Raw genomic sequence first — 19,609 nt, 5'->3', positions numbered from 1 at the left:
AGAACCCCGGAGGAGCTGGGCCAGACTGCTCTGCTGGTCCCGGGTCCTGCTGACTCATCTCAGGGACCCCTGTTTCCGCCCCACCAGCAGCCCCATCGCTCTCTCTCCGTGGAGAATCACTTCTTCTCCCAGCTTTCTTCCTGGCAGGCTTGGGCCCTGGCCCAGGCCCACCCAGCACAGTACCGCTGATCATAATAATCATGTAATGAGAGGCATTACCATTATTTTCTTTTTAACATCTTTATTGGAGTATAATTGCTTTACAATGGTGTGTTAGTTGCTGCTTTATAACAAAGTGAATCAGTTATACATATACATATGTTCCCGTATCTCTTCCCTCTTGCGTCTCCCTCCCCCCACCCTCCCTATCCCACCCCTCTAGGTGGTCACAAACCACCGAGCTGATCTCCCTGTGCTATGCGGCTGCTTCCCACTAGCTATCGATTTTACATCTGGTAGCGTATATATGCCCATGCCACTCTCTCACTTCGTCCCAGCTTACCCTTCCCCCTCCTCGTGTCCTCAAGTCCATTGTCTAGTAGGTCTGTGTCTTTATTCCCGTCTTACCCCTAGGTTCTTCATGACCTTCTTTTTTTATAGATTCCATATATCTGTGTTAGCATATGGTATTTGTTTTTCTCTTTCTGACTTACTTCACTCTGTATGACAGACTCTAGGTCCATCCACCCCACTACAAATAACTCAATTTCGTTTCTTTTTATGGCTGAGTAATATTCCATTGTATATATATGTGCCACATCTTCTCTATCCATTCATCTGTCGATGGGCACTTAGGTTGCTTCCATGTCCTGGCTATTGTAAATAGTGCTGCAATGAACACTGTGGCACATGACTCTTTTTGCATTCTGGATTTCTCACGGTATATGCCCAGTAGTGGGATTGCTGGGTCATATGTAGTTCTATTTTTACTTTTCTAAGGAACCTCCATACTGTTCTCCATAGTGGCTGTATCAATTTACATTCCCACTAACAGTGCAAGAGGGTTCCCTTTTCTCCACACCGTCTCCAGCATTTATTGTTTCTAGATTTTTTGATGATGGCCATTCTGACTGGTGAGAGATGATATCTCATTGTAGTTTTGATTTGCATTTCTCTAATGATTAGTGATGTTGAGCATTCTTTCATGTATTTGTTGGCAATCTGTATATCTTCTTTGGAGAAATGTCTATTTAAATCTTCTGCCCATTTTTGTATTGGGTTGTTTGTTTTTTTGATATTGAGCTGCATGAGCTGCTTGTAAATTTTGGAGATTAATCCTTTGCCAGTTGCTTCATTTGCAAATATTTTCTCCCATTCTGAGGGTTGTCTTTTGGTCTTGTTTATGGTTTCCTTTGCTGTGCAAAAGCTTTGAAGTTTCATTAGGTCCCATTTGTTTATTTTTGTTTTTATTTCCATTTCTCTAGGAGGTGGGTCAAAAAGGATCTTGCTATGATTTATGTCATAGAGTGTTCTGCCTATGTTTTCCTCTAAGAGTTTGATCGTTTCTGGCCTTACATTTAGGTCTTTAATCCATTTTGAGTTTATTTTTGTGTATGGTGTTAGGGAGTGTTCTAATTTCATACTTTTACATGTAGCTGTCCAGTTTTCCCAGCACCACTTATAGAAGACGCTGTCTTTTCTCCACTGTATATATTCTTGCCTCCTTTATCAAAGATAAGGTGACCATACGTGCGTGGGTTTATCTCTGGGCTTTCTATCCTGTCCCATTGATCTATATTTCTGTTTTTGTACCAGTACCATACTGTCTTGATTACTGTAGTTTGTAGTATAGTCTGAAGTCACAGAGCCTGATTCCTCCAGCTCCATTTTTCGTTCTCAAGATTGCTTTGGCTATTCGGGGTCTTTTGTGTTTCCATACAAATTGTGAAATTTTTTGTTCTAGTTCTGTGAAAACTGCCAGTGGTAGTTTGATAGGGATTGCATTGAATCTGTAGATCGCTTTGGGTAGTGGAGTCATTTTCACAATGTTGATTCTTCCAATCCAAGAACATGGTATATCTCTCCATCTATTTGTACCATCTTTAATTTCTTTCATCAGTGTCTTATAATTTTCTACATACAGGTCTTTTGTCTCCTTAGGTAGGTTTATTCCTAGGTATTTTATTCTTTTTGTTGCAATGGTAAATGGGAGTGTTTTCTTAATTTCACTTTCAGATTTTTCATCATTAGTGTATAGGAATGCCAGAGATTTCTGTGCATTAATTTTATATCCTGCTACTTTACCAAATTCATTGATTAGCTCTAGTAGTTTTCTGGTAGCATCTTTAGGATTCTCTGTGTATAGGATCATGTCATCTGCAAACAGTGACAGCTTTACTTCTTCTTTTCCGATTTGGATTCCTTTTATTTCTTTTCCTTCTCTGATTGCTGTGGCTAAAGCTTCCAAAACTATGCTGAATAATAGTGGTGAGAGTGGGCAACCTTGTCTTGTTCCTGATCTAAGTGGAAATGGTTTCAGTTTTTCACCATTGAAGGTGATGTTGGCTGTTGGTTTGTCATACATGGCCTTTATTATGTTGAGGAAAGTTCCCTCTATGCCTACTTTCCGCAGGGTTTTTATCATAAATGGGTGTTGAATTTTGCCAAAAGCTCTCTCTGCATCTATTGCGATGATCATATGGGTTTTTCCTTCAATTTGTTAATATGGTGTATCACACTGACTGATTTGCGTATATTGAAGAATCCTTGCATTCCTGGGATAAACCCCACTTGATCGCGGTATATGATCATTTTTAATGTGCTGTTGGATTCTGTTTGCTAGTATTTTGTTGAGGATTTTTGCGTCTACGTTCATCAGTTATATTGGCCTGTAGTTTTCTTTTTTTGTGACATCTTTGTCTGGTTTTGGTATCAGGGTGATGGTGGCCTCGTAGAATGTGTTTGGGAGTGTTCCTCCCTCTGCTATATTTTGGAAGAGTTTGAGGAGGATAGGTGTTAGCTCTTTAAATGTTTGATAGAATTCGCCTGTGAAGCCATCTGGTCCTGGGCTTTTGTTTGTTGGAAGATTTTTAATCACAGTTTCAATTTCAGTGCTTGTGATTGGTCTGTTCATATTAAAAATAATAGTAAACATTTAACAAGAAACATTTACTATTATTTTTAATTGTAATTTGTAGGCAGCCATGCCTAGGGGATCTTGGCTGCTGTAACCAAATACACAATCGCATAAAGCACACAGCAAGGCCGTTAAAATAACAAAACCAACCCCTAAGCCACAAAGCGCTGACACAATCCCACCGCATTTGCTTTCCCTCCACTGCTGCTACGTGAGAGAAAGAGAGGGGAGCTGGGGGTGGTGAAACGGTCGTGAACCTCAGAAGGGGTGGGAGGTATCCATTCATCCATCGCGAGAGCAGGGAAGGTACAGCTGAAAACCAAGTTTCCCCACAACAAGGAAGCACACATCCCAGGAGAGGTCCTGAGGGACTGTGGACCAGAGTCAGTAAGCTTCAGCTGCTCAGTCACAGTAACATTTGCCAGACAGATTCATGGGAATGAGGGGTGCAGCATGTCAAAGCATGGGTGCGTCTTTTGCGCTCCGATCAGTTCACATGGATTTGGGGTGATTACAAGACACCGCCTTCCGAGAAGCAGGCACAGAGCCGCCTGGCACCGCGTGGGTCACACGCTGCAAATTCAGGTTGTTCTCCTGACCCTTCCTGTGAACAGTTCCAGAGCTACACGGCCACAAGTGCCCTTTCCTCCGACCCCCTGCCCCTATTCTGTGGGCTGACACTGCCCACATTCCTGGGCAGTGGTCATTCTCCCTGGGAGAACAGAGTCTCTGCTAAACACCTTCCTCGGTGGCCTGGTCACGTGGGAATCTTTCCAGCTCGGTTCTGTCTCCACCCACGTAGAGGTGCCCGCAGGAGACAGAGGCCACTGGGACCAGTTCTGGCAGCGGGGCTAGAACAGACCTCCCCTCTCTCCTGGTCACACTCCCGGGATGTGTGACTCACGGCCCCATCCTGGTGTGTCCTCCAGGCCCCCTGGAATCACGGATAAACCTAGCAGCTTCTGCAGCAGGACAGTGGCCCTGCCGGTCTGTAATCCAATGGGAAAGATGAGGGCCTGCACTGGATGGATGAGTGAAAGGCAGGCTGCTACTCCCAACAGGCTGAAACATATCCCCTTGGTCCCTTCCTTAATACCCGTGGCTGTGTCTTCTTAGAAATGTTCAGTGACCACGGGGTGGTTATCCCAGTTTGTAAGAATAGAAGTGTGTGTGTGTGTGTGCACGTGTGCATGCGTGTGCTTCTAGTCAGATAGCTGTGGCCCAGAGAAAGTTTATTACCCCAAGACTCTGGGGGGAAGGGAGGAGGAGGAAAATGAAGGAACTATTTGTTCCTTCCTTCAGAGATCCCTTGGGTGAGAATATTGAAAACATCCCTCTGGCATTAGGTAAAATCTCTGCAGTCTACACTCGCCTTGTCCCGGGAACTGCACTGAGCGTGGAGGCAAGAGACCAGGTCTGGGCCCACCTTTACCCCCAGCTAACTCCGTGACTGTGGCAGTCACCCCACCATTCTGAGTGTGACACCAAATGACATCTAGGACTTGCCATGTCTTAGGAGATGTACCTGGAGGTGCCTATGAGTGTGTGAGGGGTTTTCAAAGCATGCATGGATGGGTTCAATCTCCAAATAAATCCTACATGAGATTAATACCAGATTCACATTACTCTATCTCTTTAAAAAATATATTTATAAAGCCACGGAGGATATTCTTAGTTCTATTCACATGTATGAGTAAAATAGAGAAATCTATTTCTATCTCTTTAAAAAATATATTTATAAAGCCACAGAGGATATTCTTAGTTCTATTCACATGTATGAGTAAAGTAGAGAAATCTATTGTCCCTAAAATGCTTTTTAAGGTATAAGGACCAGGGCTTCCCTGGTGGCGCAGTGGTTGAGAGTCCGCCTGTCGATGCAGGGGACACGGGTTCGTGCTCCGGTCCGGAAAGATCCCACATGCCGCGGAGCGGCTGGGCCCGTGAGCCATGGCCGCTGAGCCTGCGCGTCCGGAGCCTGTGCTCCGCAACGGGAGAGGCCACAGCAGTGAGAGGCCCGCGTACTGCCAAAAACAAAACAAAACAAAACAAACCCCCCAAATACTAAGGAAGTAAACCGAAGGATGTGGGCTTTAGAGCTTGGTCACTGTACCCATTTAAAGGTACCCCCCCATAGAAGCAAGCCTCATGGTGACAACTTACCCCACAGAGCCATGAAGATGGAGAAGAAGACAGTGGCGGGGTTGTCAAACAGGTGGCTGGCCCGCGCCGTTCCACAGGCTGAGCTGAGGTTCCAGTAGTCACAGGACTTGTCACACAGGGGACACATGGTGAAGGCATTCTGTTGGTCACACATCTCTTTGCTGCAGAAGACAGAGGCTGCTGGGTCAGGGGGGCTCCAGCGGGACCCTTCCCAAGCCCATCACCACCAAAACAGCTCCCACTTCCGAATCCCTGGTTGAGCTTATCAACTCCAACAGCGAGGTATGTTAGAGAGTTGGAATTGGGTTCTTCCCTTCGGAAGTGTTATTCTTATATCTTGTCTTAAAAAATGAATGGGCTACCTTTGGAGATATGGAGCCCCCTGTCACTAAAAGTGGCCCAACAGAAAGTTAATGACCATCTATCAGAGATGCTGTTCATTGGACAATGCCACATAAAGTCCATTCAAAATGTGCTGTGTCTACGGGGCTGGTGGGGCGCATCAACAATTGTGAATAAATCACCCATCGGAGGTCAGATTCCATTGCTCTCATTCAAGCATGGGCTGTCTCATCAGTGAGTAAGGCTGGTCACACAGAGGAACAAACACGAGTGTGCAGCTGAACCAACACAATTCCTTCCTCTGGAAGGAGAAGTCATGTGAAAAAGAATGGAGTCAGGTGGCTAGAAGCCCATTTCTAAGTGCATCAGCCACGTGACTGTTTGTAGAAAGGGAATTAGTAACCTCAACTTAATAAGAATTATCACAGACCTAGAGAACAAATGTATGGATATCAAGAGGGAAACGGGGGGTGGGATGAGTTGGGAGATTAGGATTGACATATATATACTATTGACATTATGTATAAAACAGATAACTAATGAGAACCTGCTGTATATAGCACAGGGAACTCTACTCAATGCTCTGTGATGACCTAAATGGAAAGGAAATCCAAGGAAGAGGGGATATATGTGTAAGTATAGCTGATTCACTTTGCTGTATAGCAGGAACTAACACAACATTGTAAAGCAACTATACTCCAATAAAAAGTCTAAAAAATAAAAAAGAATTTTTTTTAAGAAAAAAAAAGAATTATCGTAACCATGAAATGGGATGAGGGAGGCCAGAAGAATAAGGTAAATTCTTCCAAAGTCTAGATTCCAAGATACTTGGAGAACAAACTAGTCAAATAACCATCACCTATATTCTCACCTATCTTCAGTGTATTTCTGTTACAGGACTCATAAATGTATTTGAAATTCCATTCATTCGTTAGGTGATTAGCTGGACCCAATTAATTTAGGCTCACCAGAGTGCTTGCAAATAAGAACCGAAGTATTCTCGGCCCTAACTGGCTTCCCCAGTAACCCTCCACACTACATTCTGGTAGGAAAATGAATGAACTCATCACTCTGGTGTGTCATATTCCCCCTGGGGGATGGGTACATGGCTAAGCTCATGGTTTTGGGAAAAAGGGTGGAGAACTGGCAATTTCATGAAAATGAAGCACTGGCTGTTCTCACAGAGCAGCTGGAGCCACGGTGATGGGGCCGCAGGGGACCCCAGGCTGAAACCACAGCTGGGTTTCCTCCGGAAACAGGCAGCAGAGGGCGCTACCGAGCACGGTACAGTCGGAGGCCGCTGCCGGCGGAGGGAGCTGGTACCTGGGTGCTGAAGCCCGGGATTAGATGAAACCCAGAAGCCGGCAGGATGCCTGCGTCTAGCTCCCCATCGCTAAGCAGTCGAAAGGTTTCACCGAGGGCTGTCACTGTCTGTCAAGTCCCAGCTTTCAGGCTTGTTTTTAATGAGTCACGGCAGGGAAGGCCGCCTGTGTGAGAGAATGGAAACTACGTCTCCGAGGATAAATCCCAGTTCCTCCATTGACTTTCCATTGGCAAGTGTCAAGAGCGGCGACGCGCTCACATAGACAATATTAAATAGTAATTTCTTAATAATAAGTTCAGCCGTGCTAGCTTCACCTGGGCATGCGCTTGTTGGTAACCGGAGAGCAAGGTTCATTTTAAGTCTTCTGGGTCAGACACATGTTGGCTGCCTGGTGGAGGAGTTGCTGCTTTTGGAGAGGAGAGTACCTCTTAGAAAACAGACTCACGTGGAAAACAGTGGGTCTGCACAAAGCCTAGTAAAGAGCTTTGCTTCTAAGCCATTTCTGAGAAGACATGAGTCCTTCTCATATCTTTGCTGCGGAGGGTTTTTTTTTTTACACATAGAAGGGGGTGGAATCCTAGAACACCTAATCTCAATCAAAACTAGTTAATGCTGGGTTTCCCTGGTGGCGCAGTGGTTCAGTCCGCCTGCCGATGCAGGGGACACGGGTTCGTGCCCCGGTCCGGGAAGATCCCACATGCCGCAGAGCGGCTGGGCCCGTGAGCCATGGCCGCTGAGTCTGCGCGTCCGGAGCCTGTGCTCCGCAACGGGAGAGGCCACAACGGTGAGAGGCCCGCGTACAGCAAAAAAAAAAAAAAAAACAAAACTAGTCAATGCTAAAAGGTCAGAAGTAAAAAAGTATTAGCCACCAACTTGGCACACTTTGAAACTTAAGGGCTGTGTACATTACTGGTTTTAAAATCAGAACACAGTCAACTGCCAATCATTTTGTACAAAATGGCAGCCGTGGTACATGGATACTCATCACATCTTTTCAGTTTGAAGTCAGAATGCTCTACGTGTATTGGGTTGGGGTTTTTTGTTTCATCTTTTGGGTTTTTTGATGCAAGCAATTTGAACAGAATTCTGGAGAAATTCTGCCTTAGGATGACATTAAAAGGACTCTGTAGTCTCTGAAAGAGGCTGCCTCTAGACAAGCTGAAAGATGGGGGAACCTCCCCTAGAACTGAAGTCAGGTCTGGGTCATTCACTAGCTGCCTTCACCACAGATTCCCAGTTCGAAGTAACAGTGGCTATAAATGCAATGGTGTATTTCTTCAATCTATCATTTTCTCTACGAAGCAGAAGATTGATGAATGGGCTGACCATCAGGTGAACCAAGACCCCAGAGTGGGTGGTGTCCTCAATGAGTGACCCACTGCTCACAGGTCAGGCGACACAGAGCTGTATTAGCCACAAAGGGAGGCAATTATTCAGGAAATTCAGACAGAACATCTGCTATTAAGGTTTCAGGTCTAAACTGACCAATTTTTGAAAATATGGTTTAGATTAATTAGCTTTAAAAAAATGCTCCAGTCTTTCCTAGGCGTGTAAGCAAATGGAGAACAAATGCAACCAGCCCCTTGCGAAGTCAAGGAAGGTTCTATAGATATACCGTGCACATACGGAATTATTATTTACAAGTGACGCTTGTGTCTCACATATCAAAGTTCTTGGCGATAAAAGGTACCATTTAAAGTTCCACGTGATGTAAATTTTCTGGTTTTGATACTGTACTGTAGTTATATAAGACGTAATCACTGGCGGTAACTGGATGAAGGGTGCCCTGGGCCCTCTGCACTATCTTTACCACTTCCTGTGAATCTATACTGTTTTCAAAATAAAGCTTTTTTTAAAGTGATACACAGATACTAAATTCCAGGCTTAATGCCCAAATTAGAAACCTTTACAATAATCCCAGGAAGAGTGCAAGTTTTTAATCACGCTTAGGAGAGGCTGGTAGACACAGACCCTAGAAGAGTACGAATTCATTTGGATTCGGTATTGGGACTTAGAGGCTATTCCTCTGTTAATGAGGATTGGTAGTTTGTGAGTTTTTGCCAGGCGTAGAGCTTGGACTTTTGATAGACATACAATTATGATTAAGAAGCAGTTCTCAAAAACGTCTTCATAGTGTGCTTAACTTTTTCTATTTCCACCTTCTTGATTTGCCCCACCCTACTCTGAAAAACTGGCACCCAAACTTTCAAATTTTATAGCAGCCAATTTCAAACTTTTTTGTTATAGAAAGTTAAAAAAACAGTTTAAAAAAAATTTACCACAGATTCCAGTATGCGAGTATATACGTACCTGCTCCTCATAAAAACACTTATATCGCTAAAATAACTGTCATGAAACAATTCTGATACTTCCTTCTCGTGATGACTACTAATATTATGTTTCATTCTACTCTCTCCTACCTTATTCTAGTTCATTTAAAAGGTAACGATTACATTGATTCTATAATCCATTAATGGGCTACTATCCACAGTTCGTAAAACATCGCACACTCCAGGATGTCTGCAATGATAATGATCACGTTTTACACGCGTCTAAACCCGCACGCACATGAGTGTCCATGCATGTGCATAAATAAATGACTTTGCAGCTTGTGTAGACCATGGTCATTTCCAGCCGCAGCGGTCACCGTCACATGCATTCCCGTGTGGAGAGCCAGGGCACAAGTTCTAAGTCCTGACGTAAACCAGCACACAGATGCCCTACCCGCTGCACTGAGTTGGTTCGAGGTGCGTGGTATGGAGTCCTCAGCTTGGATCAACCTGAGGCCCAGCTCCCCAGGGATCACAACGGGGCAACTGAGCCGGGTTTTCTTCTGAGACTGAACCAACTGGGGCCAGTTGGAGCAACTGGGCTGCAGAGGAGGGTAAGAGCCCTCCGGAAGACTGCACTGCTTACTGGAAAAAGCAAAGACCTTGGAGCAGGTGGAACTCAAATCCCAACCCTGACAATTATTAATTGCTGCAGTTGGACAAGCGACCTCAGGTAGCATCCATGTCTCCCTCTCTCTGAGGTGAGAATACCTACTGACAACACTGATCTCTACAGGATCAAAGAAACAAAACACAGAAATCACCTAGCACCATGCCTGGTACAACTAAGACCAGGAATTTGGTAAGTACTCGTTCTTCCCTCGTGCTGCGCGAGGCAGAGCCCGGAAGTCATAGGTCCTGTGACAAAGGTCCCAGAACGCCAGTCCCGAACCCTGAACGGATGACACCACAGTTTTTATACACAAACATATCCAAACCCTTGTCTCTCATACCAAGGTACTGAGCTTTATTCTAACTACTGACACGGCCATCTCCAGTGTCCCTAACCTGCAAGAGCTTTTCTATAGAGTGACATAATGGAAGATCACCTGGTTCCTGCCACTGGTGGATACGCTTTCCTCAAAGAGCACAGCTCTTGCCCATTTCTTCAGGGTGGCCCCGACTTCCCCCATCCCTAACCCCAACTGTCGTGGACACCCACAGGCTGCCCAGTGTCCCCATTCCCCGGGCTACTGCCCCCAAGCCACGACTGGCTGACCCAGAGCCTCTACCTAAGCCAAAAGGAGTCAACAGGACTCTTCACTTGGGACCAATCAAGTATAAAGCTCTCAGGTACGACACCCATGAGCTACAAGCAGCCGTGTTTACATCCAATGGAGAAACTCTGCAGTGAAACAAATAAATACTAGATATAACCAGAGACGGGCAGTAAACAGAAGGAGTCCCTATTTCCATAGTCCCTTGGGCTAGCCACGTGCCTGCCACTGGGGCCCCTGAGGGCCCCCCGAAACCCTGAGGATAAATTCCCTTTATCTGCGTACGTTAGTTCACATGCATTTCTATCACTTGCAACTGAAAGAGTATTAAAATACACAAATGAGGGAATTCCCTGGCAGTCCAGTGGTTAAGACTCCCCGCTTCCACTGCAGACGGCCCGGGTTCAGTCCCTGGTCAGGGAACTAAGATCCCGCATGGCTCGAGGCATGGCCAAAAAAAAAAAAAAACAAAGGTAAAATGCATAAAGAATGCTTCCGTTTGCAAAGCCAGTTCTGGAGATGGCAAGAGATTTAAATTCTAAATATTGGCTAAGTGTCTCAAACTCTATTTCCACATATATTGATTCATTCAACAATAATTTATGAATACTCTGCTGTGTGCCAGACGCTGTCAACTTTAGTCCTCACAACACCACCATGAAGTAGGCGTCATTGTGACCATTTCACAGCCAAGGAAACCAAGAGTCAGGGAGTGAGGTACCCAGTCACGTAGTTACTATGTAACACATTCAGTCCTAGAGGATGCTCTTTTTAGTCCCTATTTTCTTGTAGGATCTCTCTTCTCCATCAGGATCAACCTTTGTTCCATGTCTTGGGTCGCCAAGAGCCCCGCTACGGGGCCTGTCGCCTCCTGCAGTCTCTGACATCCTGAGCCACAGCTGAGGCTTCCTCAGCTCCAGAGCTGCCTGCTTCTGACACAGCCTCACAGCTTTTTACCCCAGCAGCGTCTGACCACATAGATGCCACCTCTATCCAATACCACTCAACACTTCCTGCCTTGGGTCATCTGGGAAACCAAAGGGAAAAAGTCATGAAATTGAGGGGAAAAAAAGCTTTTCTTAGGCATGATTTCTTTTTCATCAGTTTTCAGATCCTGCCCAATCAGACCCTGGTCCTGGAGAAGAGCTTGACCAGGAAAGGAAGTGGCCACACCCAGCGTGGCTCTGAGCTGTTCCCAGAATCTGTTGCTCCCAGACCTCTCAAAAGGGAAGTGACAAGTGACCTGCTGCGTGGTAAGGAAAGCGGGAAGGAGAAGGACAAAGGGGGAGGCTTTGGAAGGAGGCGTCTGAAATGTACAATGTACTTGCAACTGGGGTGAAACTCCAAACGACTGACGCGTGAGAACTGAGCCTTTTCCGTTAAAACCAACTCACCTGGGAATATCTTCTTCGATCGTTGCACATCCATAAAGAAACACGATGACCCCGATGACGGATGATGGGATGAGGAAGGATGTATATAATCCCAGCCAGGCAAAGTACAGTCCAATTTTTTCTCCAAAATATTTTCTGGAAAAGGAAGAAAACAAAACATACTGAGAAGACCATAGAGTTTCCTTCTTTCTGTTTGCTCTAAACCTGAGAACGGGTTGAAAAAAGTGGAAAGGGACAAAAGTTACATGGGGAACAGGGGACCTCAGCACAAGGAATCAACAACTGGTCTTTTCTGAAATGAATCACATTCCATTAGAATCACATATACACACCTGTCCTGGCTGTTCATGTAAAGTAGCTGCAGGAAGGAATCCAGCACTAACAGCAAACTGAAGAAAATGCCACACGTTTTGGCATCTTTACCAGACAAACATGAATAACATATCGGCATTTCATGAGTGCCATAGTACTCGACCCACAGAAAAACACACCTTTTTGAAACTAGCTTATTTAAACAAAACACACAAATTTGGGGGCATGTATACTGATATATACAGACGAACAAAGATGCACTCATAGAAAAATGACTAGAAGAAATTCGATAAAATATGAGTCATGGTTTCTTTAGCTGATGGGATTATGGGTGGTTTTTATTTCTTTTTTTTTATCTTTCTGCATTTTTTAACTCTATTTTGTTCATGAATTACTTTTAAAATAAAAAATGATTTCTTTTAAAAAGAAAAGGTACGAACCCATATCTTTTTGTTCCCCACTTCATAAAGTTAGTAAATGACCACATAAAGCCTCTGAAAAGGGGTTTTCCTTTTCCCTTATATGGATATTGATGATGGATGCCTGACGAGAAAAAACAACCCACAGAGGAGACGTATATTCTATTTCTTACGAGCCTCCGATATAAACCACAGGAGGGAAATGGGAACCCAGCCCACCCGTTGATGGAAGGACTAGAGAATAAGAGGAACAAATAAAATCTATGTATCCACCACCAGAATGCTGCTTCCACTTAGGATAAAGACACTGCCAGGAAATGTAGCTTCCACCCCAACAACAAAATTAAATCAAAAATTTTCGTGAGGGCTTCCCTGGTGGCGCAGTGGTTGAGAGTCTGCCTGCCGATGCAGGGGATGCGGGTTCGTGCCCCAGTCCGGGAGGATCCCACATGCCGCAGAGCGGCTGGGCCCGTGAGCCATGGCCGCTGAGCCTGCGCGTCCGGAGCCTGTGCTCCGTGGCGCGAGGGGCCACAGCGGTGAGAGGCCCGCGTACAGAAAAAAAAAAAAAAAAGCGAATATGTTAATGATTACATTAAATATAAATGTACAAGAAACCCACTTAAAATATAAAGAAAAAAGTAAAGGACTGGAAAAAGATAGACCATGCCAACACTAATCTAAAGAAAGCTGACACAAACAAAATAATCTTCAGAACAAAGAACATTACCAGATATAAAAAGGGACATCAAACAGTGATAAAATGGTCACTTCATTAAGAAGGCCTAATAATCCAAAACACATACAGTAAAATACATGTGTCAAATGCATAGATCAAAATGCATGCAATAAAAACTGATAGAACTGAAAGGATAAACACACAAAGCCTCCAGTATAAATTAGAGATTTCAACACTTCCCTTCAGTAGTTGACAGTACAAAAAAGCAGTAAGGATACAGAAGACACTTCAAACCAACTTGACTGAATTGACATTTATACAACACTCCACCAAACAACAACAGAAAATACATTCTTTGCAAACACACATTCACCAAGATAGACCATATTGTGAATCATTAAGGAAATCTAATAAATTTCAAATAACTGAAATAATAAAAATGTTGTACCGTGACCACAACTGAATTAAACTAGAAATCAACGGCAGGAAGCTGTCTGGAAAAATCCCCAAATACTTGGAAATTAAACAGTATCCTTCTACATAACCCATGGGTCAAAGCAGAAATCACAAAGAAAATCAGAAAATATTTTTGACTGAGGAAAATAAAAACACACATATCAAAATTCGTGGAATGCCATTATACTTAGAATGCCAGTAATACTTAGAGAGAAATTTATAGCATTGAATACTTGGTATTAAAATAAGAAAGTTTTCTTTTTAAGTTCATCTAGGATTTATTTTATTGAAGTATAGTTGATTTACAATGTTGTGTTACTTTCAGGTGTGCGGCAAAGTAATTCAGTTATACATATACATATATTCATTCTAAAAAAGCAAGCTTTAAATCAATCATCTAAGCTTGCACTTTAAGTAGAAAAAGAACAAATTAAATCCAAAGCAAACAGAAGGAAGGAAATAGTAAAGGGGGGAACAGAAATAAATGAAATTGAAAAGAGAAAAATCAATGAAACCAAGAGCTGGTTTGAAAGGATCAATGAAATTGATAAATATTGAGTCAGACTGGTCAAGAAAATAAAGGATAAAACACAAATTACCAATCTTGGGGGGAAAAAAAGAGACACCACTACAGTCCTTATCTTCCATGTTAGTGAATGCGACAATACTAGTTGTTTTTTCAAGGGTGTTCACCTCACCTTCTCCACTAGTCCATTACCCATTACCCATCTCCAGCAGAAGAGAGGGGAAGAGAGAAGGGAGGAGACAGATGAGACTTAATAAACACAAATTGCCCGGTGCTTTCATCCTGATTGTCTTGTTTCACCTCATTTTTCATTCTCCCAACATCTTTTCCAGGTGAGAACACTGACACTCCCTGGACACACAGACTTGTCTAAGGTCACGTGGCCAGCACCTGACAGAGCAAGAATTTGATCTCTTGGCACCTGGTGCTTGTGCCAACGTAACAGCAGCAGCAACAGTAACTGATGTTTATCGGGGGCTAATTATTTGCCAAGCTCCATTCTAAGAAGATTACAAATATTCTTATTTTTTAGTCCTCACAACCCACAGAGGTAGTATGTTATTATCCTCAAATTATAGATGAGGAAACTGAAGTACAAAAAGTTGACTAACCCAAGGTCCCACAGCCAGTAAGAAGCAAAGACAAGATTCAAATTCAGTGAGTCTAACTTGAGATTCCAGCTCTTAATGTCCACCTTATACTGACTTCTAGGAGGAATTTCGAGAAGGAAAGGAAGTGGATGAGCAGGAGACATGCCCAGGGCAAATTTGCTAAGTTCTAAAAGAACTACACCTAGCTACCCATCCATCCCCCATCCCCCACAACGTCTTCACGCTTTTTTCCAGCTCTGAAGCTTTCCCATCGCAGCATCCCATCCGAGGCATCCAGCCACTCAGAGACGTAAGATTTCCCTGACCACTCTCCTAACCTGTACTGTCTACAAATCTTCTCTACCATTGCCTCTTAGGCTTTTGCTTAAGGAGCCGATCTGATAAATTAAAGCCTACTGGGATACTTTATCACTTCTTCCAGGAAAATGTCTGCATTCCAAGCTTTATGGAGACACAACGCCTTCACCTCTTAAAGGAAGGGGTAGAATATTTTGAGGTGTTCTTCTAACTGCCCCACATAGGCAGCGGACTACTCTGTTTACCCATAAAAACACTACTGGCTGGAGAGGGGGACAGAGAGCCTGAGCACAGAGCCTCGATACCTGGGAAAGGGAGACAGGAAGGTCAGAATGCATGAAGGTAAGAACACATGAAACAGAGAAGGATGAAGAGCCAACTATGTCACTTAAGGGAAACAGGACAGCAGGGCTGAAAACTCAGATGCCCCCAGGAGGCAGGCAGGAAACATGAATGATTGAAGCAGGCCAGGCAGGAACAACCAAAGCACCTCCAGCGAAAAACGAGAGGGCTCATGTCCATCTATGGGGAGCAGTAGGTACTCATCTCCAGCAGCCCAGGGTGACATGTGGGAAAATGAGACCAGGATTACCAGATCTTACAATTTTCTGAAAAAAAAAGCTGGAAAACTGTATTTCTCCTAATTGTTAAATGTTGGCAACTAATTTAACTGAAAAACAATGTACAACCCAAACGAAAGGCACTGGAGGATTGAACAGTGCCCATGGATATTAGCTGGTACCTTCTGTGGAACAGCAGAGATCACAGGACACAGGCTCTGGAGTGGGCAGGGCTGGACAAGAACCTGGCCTCTGCTGTTTCCTAACTTGGGAAAGTCTCTTAGCTTCTCTAAGCTTCATTTTTCCCATTTGAAAAATATGTCAATGTGAAAGTTAAATGAGCAAGGTATACGAGGACACAAGTCAGCAAGCAATAAACATTAACTGTTGTACAGGATATTACTCTAAAAATTGGTGTGCACTACTACATTAAAATGAGGAACCTCTATTCATCAAAAGACACTAGTGAGTGAGTGAATGGGAAAAATACTGACATACATACATCCCACAATGGACTTGGATCTGGAAAACATGAAAAACTTCCAAAGCTCAATAAGAATTAGGCAGAAAATCCAACAGAAAAATGGGCAAAAGACCTAAGGAATACTTGGTTAAAAAAAGGTACCCAAGTGACCAATAAGCATACGAAGAGGTGTTCAGCTTCCCTAAGCATCAGATCATCAGGGAAATGCAGATGAAATCGCAATGCAATACCTCTGCACACTCGTGGGAATGGCAAGAACGAAAAAGAGGGAAAATGCCAGTGTTGGGATTCCTCCACGTTTTTCCAAACGTTCACATGGTGCTGGTGGGATGTGCACAGGTGGAGCCTCTTTGGCAGGTGGCTTGGCAGCGTCTGCCAGAGCTGAGCACGGCCCTCCCCTGTGACCCTACAGCTCTGCTCCTCAGTACCTGCCCAGCACAGATGGGAATCTGTGAGCTGAAAGACACACCAAGTTCACAGCAGCACTGTTCCTGACACCCCGCAGACCGGGAGCTCCCCAGATGGCTATAAGCAACAGAATGCATGAACACGTTCTGATACGTTTGCCCAACAGAATATTATACAGCAAGGAGAATGGACAGAACACAAAAACACACAACAATATGGACAAGTCTCACACCTATCATCTGAACAAAAGAAGCCAGGCACAAAAGAATTACTGTACAGTACGATTCTATTTCTATAAAGTTCAAAAACAAAATAACTGTGTTAAATACAAATGGTCATTAGCCCGAGGAAGGCAGCGACTACAAGGGAACGGGATGAGGGTGGGGGACCTCGGGCGTTAACAATGTTCTTCCTTGATCCCAGGACCTGCAGCACGTGGTCCTTCTCCGCAGTGAGTACAGACGTGCCCGTGAGAAAGGATCCCCACGCCGCAGTCACAGGATGGCAGGCTCCCCAGGACTCTCCCTCAACCTGCCTCCCGAAGTCTGCCTTCTCATCATCGGCTGGACAGTCCAGGGCCCGAACCCAGCCCTGTATGTGGTTGGGAAGAACAGCTGGACGGTCACCCTCTGCCAGAGCTGACAGCAGGAACCGGGCTGCATCCGCGTCTGCGGGGCTCAAGCCAGCAGACACAGCCACTGGCTCCTCCGATCAACCATCTGAGGCCAGGAGACTCTGAGTTCTTAGCCGTCCCAGGGAGGCCAAGAGAAGGCCCCCTTCTGGCAAGAAAATTTTGCTAATATGGGGCAAATTCAGAAGGTACAGTGAAAAGGGGCTGGGCTCAGACTGGCAGGGCTGTGAAAATCAGGCTTAGCTCGAGTCCTAACGTTAGGAGACAACACAGACGCCAGCGAACGGGGTGGGGGCTGCTCCGAAGTTCCGGAGGGAAAGAAGTGCTCCTGGGCATCAGAACACCCTGAGTCTTGAACGCTCTTCTGCGAGACTGCTGTCAAGGCCTCCCTCTCCCCTGCCAAGTCCTCTCGTTTAAAAGGCTTCCAAATAAAGAACAGTCTGCGAAGCAAGAGGACCTGCGGGGCCAGGCTGATGGGGTGCAGGCCCAGGAGCCAGGGTCGGCAGGGTTGACATGGTCCATCCCAGGCCCTGCACGTAGCAGATGTGTTCAGAGGGGTAAACAGGACCAAAGACCCAAGAGGGCCAGGGGCCAGATGTGCGGGGCATCCAGTCCGGGGGCAACTAGAGAAGGGAGATGCAAGTGGCAGATGGAAGAGCCAGGCAGATGAGACGTCAAAGCTGAGAAAGTAAGTTAAAGCAAGAGAAACAAGGTAGGAAGAGATCAAGCTTCCAGAAACCACAGCCTCGGCAGGATCGCCTTCAGAATCCAGGAGAAACACGAAAGGCATGTTCTGACCCAAGTCTTTCTACTGCTTTGTGTGTTTCCTTCAGTGGGTGGGTGGACCTAGGTTAGCAGCCATGCCTCCCCATCCCAAAATAAAATAAAATAGCTTCGTCCCAGGGGCTCTGCCTAATGTTTTGCGTGCAGTATCTCTAATGATCCTCACAAGAATCCTGTGAAAGGATACAGGGCTTGGCAAGCAAATGGAGTCCTTGGATGAATGAAAAGGTTCCTTCCTCTGGGAATGCACGGCCCTACACAGAGGTATGAGGCTTGGGGAGCAGAGCGTGGTCGGGGTTTCAGGCTCCACAAGCCCCCTCAGCCAGGGACCCATGGACAAGGCACGAAATTCACAAGCCTACGTGGCAGTCCTAGAAACAGGCATTATAGCTCCATCTAATAAATGAGCAAATGCAAACGTAAAGATGAAATACCTCGGTGAAGCCATTAGGTTGTAGACAATCCAAAAACTCTCATCTGTTAAAGTCCAAAAGCCCCTGCTCTTAACTACCACACCACACCGCAAAGCAAAGAAGAAAATCTTATAAGAGTTAACAGCAATGGCTGTACATTCCCAATGACCCTAAAACAGTCAAGAAAAGCTCATTTCCGGGCTTCCCTGGTGGCGCAGTGGTTGAGAGTCCGCCTGCCGACACAGGAGACGCAGGTTCATGCCCCGGTCCGGGAAGATCCCACATGCCGCGGAGCGGCTGGGCCCGTGAGCCATGGCCGCTGAGCCTGCGCGTCCGGAGCCTGTGCTCCGCAACGGGAGAGGCCACAGCACTGAGAGGCCCGCGTACCGCAAAAAAAAAAAAAAAAAAAAAAAAAAAAAAGCTCATTTCCCAGTTATGAGATTTATCCCCAGTTCATGGGATGGAACCAGGGAAAAGCAAAGTATTTGTGTTTTTCCAGGTTGCTGGTTTCCAATCTCACGATTCCACCAGCCTACTTGGCATTTCCCAATGGATGGCTAATAGGAGTCTCAAGGTCTACGATGCCAAGGTGGAACTCTGGGTTTCTCTGCCACCCCTGACACACTTAAATTGCCCTCCCCCATCTTCCGAATTTAAGTGTGCAGAACCCCAATCCAGGTGCTCTGGACAAAGACACGGAAGTAATCGTTGTTGAGTCTGATTATCACGATCCACATCCAATCCTATAGACGCTACTTTCAAAAATGCACCAAATGCAACCATGCCTCCCCCTCTCCATCACTCACACCCTGGACCAACCACTGTCATCCCTCACCCGGGTCACTTCCACCCGTGCCCCTGAAATCTCTTTGCTACACAGAAGCCAGAAGTACTCTTTTAGAAATCTGTCGGATTTGTTCATTCCTCTTCTTGAGACGGTTTTAGGACTTTATATCACATGTACAATGAAACCCCAAATTGTTTTCGTGACCTACAAGGTCCTATTTGTTCTGGCCCCAAACCCCTGACCGCCTTGAAACAAATCCTGCTTCGTTTTCTCCTGCCGTCCCCCTCTGTGGCTTGCTTCCAGCTCATGGACCCTACTGTCGCTCAAACACACCCCATCTGCTTGCACCTCAGGGCCTTTGCTGTGGCTGTGCCCTCTGCCTGGAACTCCGTCCTCACACTTG

General features: G+C 45.2%; 1 protein-coding gene across 4 annotated transcripts in view; it reads right to left on the bottom strand.

Moving 5' to 3' along the window:
* The window catches only part of ANO2 (anoctamin 2), a 339,121-nt gene that overhangs the window by 162,310 nt on the left and 157,202 nt on the right, over positions 1-19,609 (bottom strand). For all 4 annotated transcript variants that reach the window (XM_033867162.2, XM_033867161.1, XM_033867163.1 and 1 more), the window contains 2 exons: positions 11,844-11,978; positions 5,237-5,397 (listed from right to left, as the gene is read on the bottom strand). In XM_033867162.2, the coding sequence (XP_033723053.1) occupies positions 5,237-5,397; positions 11,844-11,978 (296 nt within the window). The remainder of the gene's footprint in view (positions 1-5,236; positions 5,398-11,843; positions 11,979-19,609) is intronic.

The sequence above is a fragment of the Tursiops truncatus genome, chromosome 11 (genome assembly GCF_011762595.2).
Source record: "Tursiops truncatus isolate mTurTru1 chromosome 11, mTurTru1.mat.Y, whole genome shotgun sequence".
Taxonomy (NCBI): domain Eukaryota; kingdom Metazoa; phylum Chordata; class Mammalia; order Artiodactyla; family Delphinidae; genus Tursiops; species Tursiops truncatus.
This window is presented reverse-complemented; position numbering and strand designations above follow the sequence as displayed.